This window comes from Oryctolagus cuniculus, chromosome 21, assembly GCF_051225735.1.
Source record: "Oryctolagus cuniculus isolate XC-2025 breed Fujian yellow rabbit chromosome 21, ASM5122573v1, whole genome shotgun sequence".
In the NCBI taxonomy this organism is placed as follows: Eukaryota; Metazoa; Chordata; class Mammalia; order Lagomorpha; family Leporidae; genus Oryctolagus; species Oryctolagus cuniculus.
This window is the reverse complement of record NC_142887.1, coordinates 22605092-22616285: the sequence shown is the minus strand read 5'-3', so window position 1 is coordinate 22616285 and position 11194 is coordinate 22605092. Positions and strand designations below refer to the sequence as shown.

At 60.5% G+C, this 11194-nt stretch overlaps 1 protein-coding gene across 6 annotated transcripts in view; it reads right to left on the bottom strand.

Annotated features, from left to right (window-relative positions):
• Positions 1-9550: 9550 nt before the first annotated feature.
• Positions 9551-11194, bottom strand: part of UBE3B (ubiquitin protein ligase E3B) — a 47390-nt gene continuing 45746 nt past the window's right edge. For all 6 annotated transcript variants that reach the window (XM_008251359.5, XM_089322892.1, XM_070066019.2 and 3 more), the window contains one exon: positions 9551-10756. In XM_008251359.5, the coding sequence (XP_008249581.3) occupies positions 10565-10756 (192 nt within the window). In that variant the 3' untranslated portion in view covers positions 9551-10564. The remainder of the gene's footprint in view (positions 10757-11194) is intronic.

Below are 11194 nucleotides of genomic sequence, written 5' to 3'. Positions count from 1 at the left end.
AGCAGGGCTGGGCCAGGCCAAAGTCAGGAGCCGGGAAGTCCATCCTGGTTGCCCACATGGGTGGCAGGGTCCGCACTGGGGCCACCATCTGCTACCTCTCCAGGTGCACTAGCAGGGAGCTGGATCCGAAACAGATCAGCAGGGACCCAAACCAGTACCTCAACATGGGATGCCGGTGTCACCAGGGGCGGCTTGGCCCGCTGGGCCCCACTGCAGCCATCTTTGTGACAAGCGTATCTACTGCTTGCACATCTGTGCTTGCATTCTGACCCCCTCACCTGGAGGTGGCAGTGACATTTATGTCCCCTGGGTCCTTTCGTGGCCAGCAGGCTGCAGCCGGCCTCTGGAGCCATGGGCAGAGCGAAGTGAGGTGCAGGGGCCCAAGAGTGAGCACACACCCCCAGGAAGTGGCCGTGTCTCACGCCGCTCCCCGCAGTGCGTCCTAGGTCTGGTGCACAGTCGGTGTTCCCTGATGGCAAACAGGGAAAGTGCGCGTGTGCAGGGGCTGAGGGTGGTTCACTGCCCTGTGGTCATTCCAGGCTCGGCCAGGGAGGCGGAGCCCCAGCAGCTCACAGCCAATCGTGAACCACTCTGGCTCTGTCTCCCCTCCCACCAGCCAACGTTCGTCCCTGAAACCACGCAGGTGCAGGGCAGACGGCAGGTGTTTCTCTCCCATGCCTCCCCCCCCCGGAATAAGCAGAAGGGTTGTTGTGGGGCCTGGAGGACGGGTTGTTGCAGCGTGTGCCCCTCTGCAGGGCCTTGTGAGGCTGGAAGGCGGCTGAAGCAGGAGGGAGCTGTGTGCCCCTCCACCCCCGATCAGAACGTCGTCCTGTCGCAGGAACCAGGGTGGAGAGGTTCCTAAGAGCTCTCGTCAAACCATGCCGGGCCGTGAGCCCCGTGGGCCCCGCGAGTCCCGTGTCGCTGGTCTGAGTTCCCGCTGTCCACCCTCGCATAGCAGCACGGGGTCGCAAAGCAAACTGCAGCCTGCTGTCGTTGACAATTGTGACATCGTGGGGCTGGCCTTGGGGTGTATGTAGCAGGTTACGCCCCTGCCACCAGCACTGGCATCCCGCATCACAACACCAGGTCAGATCCCAGCTTCTCTGCTTCCCAGCTTCCTGCTGATGTGCCTGGGAAGACAGCGGAGGATGGCCCAAGTGCTTGGGCCCTGCCACCCACGTGGGAGACCGGATGGAGCTCCTGGCTCCCGGCTTTGGTCTCGCCCAGCCCCGGCTGTTGAGCCCATTTGGGGAGTGAACAAGTAGATGGAAGATTCTCTCTCTCTCTCTCTCTCTCTCTCTCTCTCTCTCTCTCTCTGCCTTTCAAATAAATACATTTTTTAATCGGGATATCTTGTTTATCATAGGGCCCTTTTTTCATAATTTGATTTTTGAAAATATTCCTTTTCTTGGTTATTGAGCTTTTGGTCACTCGTACACTTTGCACCCATCTAGTGCCTCGCTGCCTCGCCCTGGTCCCGGTCAGGTCCTCGGAACAGAGACGGTCTCACGATAATCATGGCCCCAGCCGCTGTGGGCCAAGGAACCTCCCCTGCCCGCCCTGCCTTGCACGGGGGAAGCAGGCTCAGGGAGGGGAGCCAGGGCGTGGCCTTGGGACTCCTGGCCCCGTGCTCCTTGCTGGCCACCCCTCTGCCTCTGGACGGTCGCTTTCCCCACAACCGGGCTGCTGCGAACAATGCCAGCCACTAATAGATCCTGCTGTCACATGTCTCAACCTGGCTCCCCTTAACTGCTATTTCATGGCTATTGTTAATGTGCGTTTTTCACTGAGTAATTTCCACAGCCCGAACTTGTAACCCATCCCAATGACAAACGTCCGCCCGTCAGCCGCAATGTCACCCCGCCTCCTCCCCAGCCCCTTCCCACGCCCCATCCGGTTTTATGAGTGCTCCGTCCCAGCCATCACGTGCCGAACATTGAAGAACCAGGTCGCATTTCAAGTTTAATTGAATAAGACTCTTTTGTATAATAAATTCCCCACGCAGACTGCATAAATCAGAGCCTGGAAGGATTTGTGGCACTTCCGTCCCCTCAGACGGTGCCCAGGAATTTCACAGGTGATGCGGGATTCAGGCTGGCCCTGACTTGATTACTGCAGCCAGTGAGTTCCCCTCCACAGTCCAGCTGGTGGGGGTGGGGCAGGCGGAATGTGCCTTGGCCTAATGCTTGTCTTCTGGGAGAGCTGGACCTGGAAGCCATGAACCCAGGCTGGGCGGAGGCGAGAACGGGCAGGTGGGACCTGGAAGCCATGAGCCCGGGCGGGGCGGGGGCCAGGATCGGTGGGGGCAGACCCAGCAGCTTTGGGGGATGCACCTTGGGTTCTGCCAGTCCACAGATCCAGAAGCTTCTAAAGTCGTGCTTTGTCTTCTTTGGGATTCCGGCGGAGGCTCTGTGCACGCACACGCTCACAGGTGTGCAGACCATCTGGGCAAGTCCACGGGACCCCTAAGGAAGGATCCCTGGCTGAACCGACCCACACAGGGCTGGTGCTGGGCACAGTGTCTGATGTCTGCATCCCGTATCGGAGAGGCTGGGTTCAAGCCTCAGCCACTCCCGATTCTAGCTTCCTGCTCTCCGTCTCTAGCTCTCTGCCCTTCAAATCGGATGAAAATAAAATCAAACATTAAGCAAGAGCAGTAACACACGCAACCACCTCTTCAGGAGCTCAGCTGGGGCTCGCAGGCTGCCTCTGCTGTAGCCTACGGGGGCTTCGTGTAGCCCCAGCCTTGAAGTGGGAGACGAACACCTGGGGCTGGGTGGGTGGGGGGGCTGCTGGGTGGCCTTGGATGTGTGTGGAGGCCCCGGGACAGCACTCGCCCATCAGACGCTGGCCTCCGCCAGGCTCGGGTTTGAGACCCTGTCTCCTTCCAGCTCCGTGACTCCGGCCACGTCACCCCGTCTTGCTCAGACTCGCTTTTTCATCTCTGAAATGGGAATAACAGTATCTACCCCTTAAGGTCAGCAGATTTTAAAGAGCAAATAGACACTTATGGATAGAAAGGCAGAGAGACTCACAGGGACGGAGACCAGACAGTCTTCTGCCTGCTTCACTCCCCAAATGCCTGCAACAGCCAGGCTGGGCCAGACCATAGCAAAAGCCTGGAACTGAATCCTGGTCTCCCGTGTGGGTGGCAGGAACCCAACTACTTGAGCCCTCACCTGCTGCCTCCCAGGGTACACGGAAGCAGGAAGTGGAGCCAGGACTCGAACCCAGGATGCGGGCTTCCCAAACAGTATCTTTTTTTTTTTTTTTTTTTTTTTTTTTTGACAGGCAGAGTGAACAGTGAGAGAGAGAGACAGAGAGAAAGGTATTCCTTTGCCGTTGGTTCACCCTCCAATGGCCGCCGTGGCCAGCGCGCTGCGGCCGGCACACCGCGCCGATCCGATGGCAGGAGCCAGGAGCCAGGTGCTTTTCCTGGTCTCCCATGGGGTGCAGGGCCCAAGCACCTGGGCCATCCTCCACTGCACTCCCTGGCCACAGCAGAGAGCTGGCCTGGAAGAGGGGCAACTGGGACAGAATCCGGCGCCCCAACCGGGACTAGAACCCGGTGTGCTGGCGCCACTAGGTGGAGGATTAGCCTAGTGAGCCGCGGCGCCGGCCCCCAAACAGTATCTTAACTGCTGTGTTGAACACACGCCCTGAGATAATACAACACTTAGCACACCCACTGGCTACGGTTAGCTGCTATTATTATTATTATTATTATTAAAGATTCATTTACTGGGGCTGGTGTTGTGGCATAGTGGGCTAAGTGCCCAAGCACTTGGGGGCCACCTTCCACTGCTTTCCCAGGCACATTAGCAGGAGCTGCATTGGAAGTAGAGCAGCCGGGACTTGAACTGGCGCCCATATGGGATGCGGGGACTGCCGACTGTGGTTTAACTGGCTGTGTCACAGTGCTGGTCCTGTTAACTGCTATTGTTGTAGGTATTATTATTATTATTCGAATTCCTGCTTGTCCACTTCTTGGCTGAGTTACCTGGAGCAAACCGCTTAACCACTCTGAGCTTCCGTGTTCAATGTTCATCTTTTATAACTGAGACTAACACAGACTTCCAAGGGTTCAGGAGATACGCCTAGGGGCGTATCTGGGACCACCTAGCGGCTTGGACTTGCTGAGTGGGGCAGTGGGGGCTGCCACAGCCAGCCCTGGGAGCACGGCTCCAGGAGCGCTGTGCCTAAGTGAGAGGGAGGGTGACCCTGTCACAGAACAGTGACCACAGAACAGCTAGGCCGCCACTCGGGACACCTGCATCCTATACTGGGGTGCCAGTTTGAGTCCTGGCTGTTCCACTTCCAATCCAGCTCCCTGCGCGTGCACCTGGGAGAGCAGCGGGTGAGGGCCCAAGTGCTTGGGCCCCTGCCTCCCATGTGGGAAACCTGGATGGAGTTCCTGGCTCCTGGTTTCAGCTTGGCTTGGCTGTGCCTGATGCAGGCATTTGGGGAGTAAACCAGTGGATGGAAGTCTCCCCTGACCCCCCGTATCTCTCCTCTTCTATCACCCTGCCTTTCAAATAAATAAATATTTTAAAAACTGCTTCAGCAGCTTGTGGAGGTAGAACTGTTAATATCATCCTCCCCCACTCCCAGGTGAGCACGCCGAGGCTCAGAGGGGAAGAGGGGAGACATGACTCTCTCCCAGCCACACGGCTCTGTCCCCGGCTTTGAATCCAGGCTGCACACCTGCTTCCCCACGACCAGCACTTGGCCGCATGCTCTGGTGTTGCCCGACTTCGCCCGTGTTTTAACTTCTCAGAACTCCTTGGGCTATGCACAGCTGGCTTCCTCGCTGCAGCCGTGAGGGCACTGGGGCTGACCGGGTGACGTCACTGCCCCAAGCCGCACGGTGTCTACGGGGGAGCCATGGTGGCCTCCATGGCTGTCATCACCAACAGCCCGCACCTACTGGGCTCCTCTGATGGGCTCACCACAGCTAAGCCAGGGACAGCCCCCGCCGCGCGCGTAGGGCACGTGCAGCCCGCAAGACCCCCCTCGCGTAGCTGTCAGCATCTGTTTTGGGGGAGCAACAGAGGCACAGGGAGACTGCTCCTTAGCCAGTGTCACATAACGGGTCAGATGCCAAATTCAGGATCGGATGTGGACCTGTCTACGCCGCTCCGGCTTGTTCATACTCCTCCTGGGGACTCAGGCTGCCAACGACTCCCTGTGGGCAGCAGCAGAGGCAGAGTGAGCACCTTGAACTTCACGGGACAGCTCAGGGGAGGAGGGTGTGGCTAAGGATTGAGCAGGGCGGGGCATCTTCTCCTGGGGAAGAAGAGGGTCCCATGAACTCGGGGAAGATGCCAGCAGGTGGCAGCCTTCCAAGGAAGACGCAAGGGCCAGCTCAGGGTGGTACGGGGCGGGGCGGGGCGGAGGGGGGGCAGCCTTGGAGAACAACTAGACTGAAGAAATGGAGCAAAGGTGTCCAGGCGACCCAGGCCCCGGAGGTCACAGGGTGACCTCCCCACCGGCTCCACAGAGACTGGCCCTGAAGCACAGGTCCTCGGGCCCCCGTCCCCGGCCATCTGCAGCCCCCGCGGCCCTCCCCGGCGGGCAGGTGCCTTTATTTACGATCACCTTGGAAGGGTCGAGCAGACATATGTCGCTAAGGGTCGTTTCTGCTTGTTTGTGGAATTTATGGCTTCACCTCGATTACACACTGTCAGAACGGGAAGGATTGGCCCCAAAGTCTCTTGCCGCATGACTGCCTCAGACGGGCGTGCATCTGTTAGCTCCGTAGGAGCTGTAGAGGGGAATAAGCTTCGCTATAACTCACGAGCTGCGAGCCACAGGCCTTGAGAAAAGGCAGCCAGGCGGACACGTGCAGAGGGAGGAGGCCAGGGCCCGCGGGTGGCTGTGCCTGGTGACCTCCGGACCCTGCCTGGCCTGGCTGTTGGACTCTCTCCAGGTGCCTGGGAGTTAGGGACTGGCAGAGAAACACCTTTTTAAATCTCCACAGCTCTCAGGGGTGCAGCTGCAGACCCCGGCAGCTGGAGAGTGTGCCAAGCCCACGGCGCTGCACCTGCCGTCGCCAGTGGGGGTGGTGGTGGTGGTGCTGGGGGCCCTGGAGACAGCGTGGCCCTTTCAGGAGGGCAATTTGGTAACCGGGATGGAAGTCCTCGGGATGCGTGGCCCTAACTGTCCTGCAGCACCGTCTCTGGGAATTTCTTCCAAGGCAAGGGGTACGTCGGTGGCACTGCAAGGGTTTCTTTCAGTGCAGTGTTGCTAGTCAGAGCCAAGAATCTGAATCCAACATCCAACATCCAACAAGAGGAAGCTGGGTAAGCAGACGAGCCAAATAGTTACCAATAAGGGAATGTAGGAGATAAGACGCTGTTGAAAATGATGGGTATTTGTGGAAAATCCTTCACTACCCATTATTAAGTGAAAAAACACGGCCCTTGGGGACTAATAGCCCTTCTCCGCTCCCGCCACCCTCTGGGAAGCTGCCCCCCAGTGGTCCTAGCTGTCGCTTGGCGAACACGCGGTGTCCATTCTGTCGGAGCCCGAGGCAGCCTGGCTTCTGCTGTAGGAGGAAAACCGGTCTTGGCCACCCCGCCCCCCGCCGGGGAGGAGCTAATCCAGCTTCTCACCCCCCCTCCGGACACCGGCTCCTTCTCTCTCCGTGGTTTGCAGCGACTTTATCTTGTTCAGAGCTTGGGAGTAGACAAAGCAGCATCCTTAAGCTTACGTTGTACAGACTCTCATCCCGGACCGTCGCCGTAGCTACCCCTGGACACCCTGGCACCCCTAGGGCAGAGGGATGAGCCCAGTGTTTCACTGTCAGCAACTGGCAGAACCGTCGCTCAGTCCTGGCTTCCCGTGTAAGAACCAAACTCCTTCCCCTCGGTTCTGCTGAGAGCAGGGAAGGGCAGAGGAGGTGCCAGTTCCAACAGATTGCCTGGCAGGCTGTGTTTAGCAAAAACCAAGGCTGGGTCCAGATTCAACAGGGAAGGAGCTTGGTAATCCATTAGTAATGTCTGCCACGGCTTCACAGGGAGGTAATGGAATGAGTGGAGTGCATTTGACATTTCTGGCGATTCTAACACGAAGCACAAATCTCACAGGAGTGGGGACTCTGGGGGAAGTGAGGGTCTCCAATCTGTCTGAGAATGGCCACGGGGTCCCTCCAAACCTAGCAGCGGGCCTCCTTGCCTCCCCACTTCCCAAGAGAACTAGCAGAGGGACTTCTCAGAGCTTTGAGCTGACACATCAGGGTCACGGATCTCTGAGAGCCAAGTCCTTATAAATCTAATTAGCTAGTCAGCCTTGATGAGCACACCGCCGTAACTCAGAATCTGCAATCACATCTCACTTTAAAGCGCACGGGGCCGAGGTGGACGGCAGGGAGAAATGGCAGACACACCCCCACCCTACCCCTCCCCAGCTCTGTCAGGTCCGTTCCTCCTGCTGCCAGCAGGCTCGGGACGCGGGCTCAACCTGTCGGGCACAGGCTCTCAACCTGTGTCAGCTGTGACGACAAGCCAAGGCGGACACAGGTGCCCCCTGAGCCACGCCCCCTGGCTGATGCCCTGTGTAACAGCAGGTGGGCTTCCCCTGGGGCCCCAGGTGACCGTCGCCAAATCCTCTCTCATGGGCCCACTGCAGCAGAAGCCTCTGGAAGCCGGGCAGCCCCGTCTTGCTCCAGTGAGAACCGAGTGGGGTGCATTCTGTTACTTCCCGGAGCTCTGAGTGTCCCACCCATGGGGACTCCGTGGGCCTTGGGCAGGAAGCGGCGGGAAGGCGGGGCTTGCACGCTCCGCTCCCTTCTGCAGGCTCTGGGCTACACTGGCCAATTTCGGGGTTCCTAAGGGAGACCTGGATTCACAGGTTCGTCACTTGCTCAGGGCCGTTCTCACGCTTCCAGCAGTGGCCCACTCACTCCATCGGCCACACAGACAGGCTGGGGGCGCCACCGCTGCCAGCCACACTGGAGCCCAGCGCCTGTGACTGCCACAGACACCCCCAGGCACACTAAGCTGTTTCCAGGCGTTTGGCCAGCGGTCACGCCACCGGTGGAGGCCCACATCCCACACCCGGCAGCCTGGGTTGGACACCAGGCTCCGGCCCAGCCTCCTGCAAATGCAGGCCCTGGGAGGTGGCTGTGAGTGTGTGAATTCTCGCCACGTGTCAGAGACCTGGGTCGACTTCCTGGCTCCTGGCTGTGGATTGGTCCAGCCTTGGACACTGTGAGCATTTAGGGGATTGGACCAGTGATTGGGAGCTGGCTCTGTTTTCCTCTTTTCCTTTCAGAACAAAAATCTGTATTTTCATTTTAATGTTTAAAAAAAAACACTTATTTTTCAGTTAGAAAGACAAGTTTTCTCTCTGTAGTGCTATCATTTGTAAGTAAAAGCCAGAACATCAGAGGCCAGGGCTTCCGTTTTGGGGAGGGTGGCGTCACGCTGGAGGCTCCCAGCCGCCCCGCCACACTTTTCCCTGCCTGGGCCGCCCGGGGTGCTCCCAGGCGGCGGGGGAGGGGAGGGCCGCTGGTGGGATTGGGAGGAGCCGCGGGTTTGAGGTGGGCTCCCGAGGGCCAGCCACGCTGCAGGGTCAGAGCAAGGCACCCCTCAGGGAGCAAAGCCAAAGACCCCTGGCTGCACCTCACCAACCTGAGTTCTCTGGATTTTTTCTCCCCAACACACACTGACCACGTGCGTGTTACTGTGGCAAACGTGAACCGCAGAGACAAGTACCCTGGCAGGGCTGCTGCTGCGGACAGTGGGGGGCCGGAGCCCCAGGGTGCCCCCCTGTCCTGTGTTGCATCTGAGAGCAGACCTGGGCGCACCCACGACACAGGGGCGGTGCCGCCACCTGACCTGGGGTCATCCAGGCACTCGCCGGGAGAAAGGCCACACGCAGCCACGGTGCCTAAGTACAAATTTAATAAAGCCTCCGCCCGCGTCTCCACGCGGAAGACGAGAAACACGGGAGCCCTCAGCTCTTTCCAGCCATCAGGAGCCAACAAGCGCCTGCCGGAAAAGCACGGATTCAGCCCAGGACGTCTACTTCTGGGAAGAACTCAGGGAAGTCAACCTCCCCGCCGAGGGAGGGGAGAGCCAGGTGGAGGTGAGGCTGGAGCCCTCCCCAGCGAGGGAGGGGAGAGCCGGGAGGAGGTGAGGCTGGAGCCCTCCCCGCCGAGGGAGGGGAGAGCCTGGTGGAGGTGAGGCTGGAGCCCTCCCCGCCGAGGGAGGGGAGAGCCTGGTGGAGGTGAGGCTGGAGCCCTACCCGCCGAGGGAGGGGAGAGCCGGGTGGAGGTGAGGCTGGAGCCCTCCCCGCCGAGGGAGGGGAGAGCCGGGTGGAGGTGAGGCTGGAGCCCTCCCCGCCGAGGGAGGGGAGAGCCGGGAGGAGGTGAGGCTGGAGCTTAGAAGCCCCTCACTCCAAACTCGCGCTGGCTAGGCTTCTAGCCAAGGGTGGGGTCCTGCGGCCCCGTGCAGGCCCCAGCATCTACGTACAGACTTGCTCAGGGCACACAGGACTGGAAGAACTCTTGGAAGGCGCCAAGGGTTAAAGAAAGTGCAAATCCCAGTTAGAGGTCACGAACACATCTTCAATAAGAACAAATTCCTGTCTTAAGTCGCTCGCCATCTTTGCATCTCGGTGCCCCAGAGCCCATGAGTCCGCGGTGGGCCGTGCGGATGCTGGGTCTTGCCCGTCTTGCCGCTAGCACGCAGGTTCTCGCTAGAGGGCGCTCTACAGCCTTGAAGAGTGCAGTGGGCCTGGGCGGGCACCACAGGGCAGAGGCTTCCAATCGGCTTCAGTCTGGTGGGGGCACGCACGCGCGTACGGGGTGGGGCAGGGTTGATAGGCCGCCCACAGGGCCTGGAGGAAGGGCTCGCCATCCGGGGGAAGACGGACACTGCTCCCTCAGCCCCAGGGGCGGGGGCCCGGCGGGGCAGTGCGCTCCCGGGCCCCCAGTGCTGAGGGAGGCCTGACAGCAAGACCCACGCCTTTTGGGGTTTTGCCTTCCACGGAGTGGAGCCCCCGCCCAGACAGACGTGGAAGCCGGCAGGCTTTGGGCGCGGGAAAGCTTGGGATGGGCCCCGGTCTGCTGAGGGCTCCCGAGGTGATGGGGAACGTGGGGTGGACCACGTGGCTCCGAGGAGCGGCAGGAGGGCCTGGCTGGGGCTGGGCGGACTGGGCTGGAGACGCAGGCAGAGGCTGACGGGTGCATAGAGGCTTGGCGAGGCCTGACCTGAGTAGTTTTCAGACACGGAAACGGGGGCACTCACGTGTGCACATAGCCCCGCGTGGAAGCCGCTGGGGGGGCCTGGGGTTCCTGGACTTCTCACAGGCACCTCGCTCAAGGGCTGAGGGCACACAGACTCACGTTAACCCTGACCATCCAGAAAGCAGCCCCTTGGCCATTGCCAGGCCTCAGCTTCCGGGCCCTGGGACGAGGACCTGAGGACTAGAGGACCCGAGGACCAGGGCGGGTGGAACCTGCAGCTTTATTCGCAAGAGCCCGTGGCCACGGGTGCCACCCGGAGTGTGTGGGCCGTGTGCAGGCCGCAGGGGCGTCATGGCTGCAGCGGGCCGGGGGCTAGGAGAGCTCGAAGCCCGTGTTCATGCTGATGGCGTAGCGCAGCTTCTCCCGGAGCACGCCCTTCTTGCTGTAGTTGGGCAGCTTGAGCAGGTTGAAGCAGGTGGAGGAGGTGGGCAGCCGGCCGCCCGGCTCGCGCTTGCGAATGGTGAAGAAGCCCCGGAGGACACTGCCCAGGGTGTCCCCGGTGTCCTGCAAGCACACATGGCAGCCCGGGTTGGGGGCGCCCGGGCCTGCTCCAGGGCGGCCCCCACTCGGGACCAAGGGCCTGGGAGTCTGGGCAGAGAGCAGCCCCCGCACCCAGGCCGGCAGCAGGAACCCCACCAGGTAAGGGTCCTCCTGGTTCACAGTGGGGGCTCAGCTCGCCCACGTTCAAAGAGCAGAAAGCCACCAAACTCGCAAAGGCACTACAACGGGGCTGGCCGCAGCCCGGCCCTTCGTCCCCGACCTCACCAGCACCGCGGCCCGCAGGGGAACATGGGTCAGCGGCCCCTAAGTGTGGAGGCTCAGGGCCCTCTGTCCCGCGTGAGGAGCTTGGACTGGCATGACGAGAGGCTCTGGGTTCATGGCGGGGGCCAGACGTGCGGGATGAGCTCTGCGCATCCATGCTGCCCAGACGCCACGGCCTGC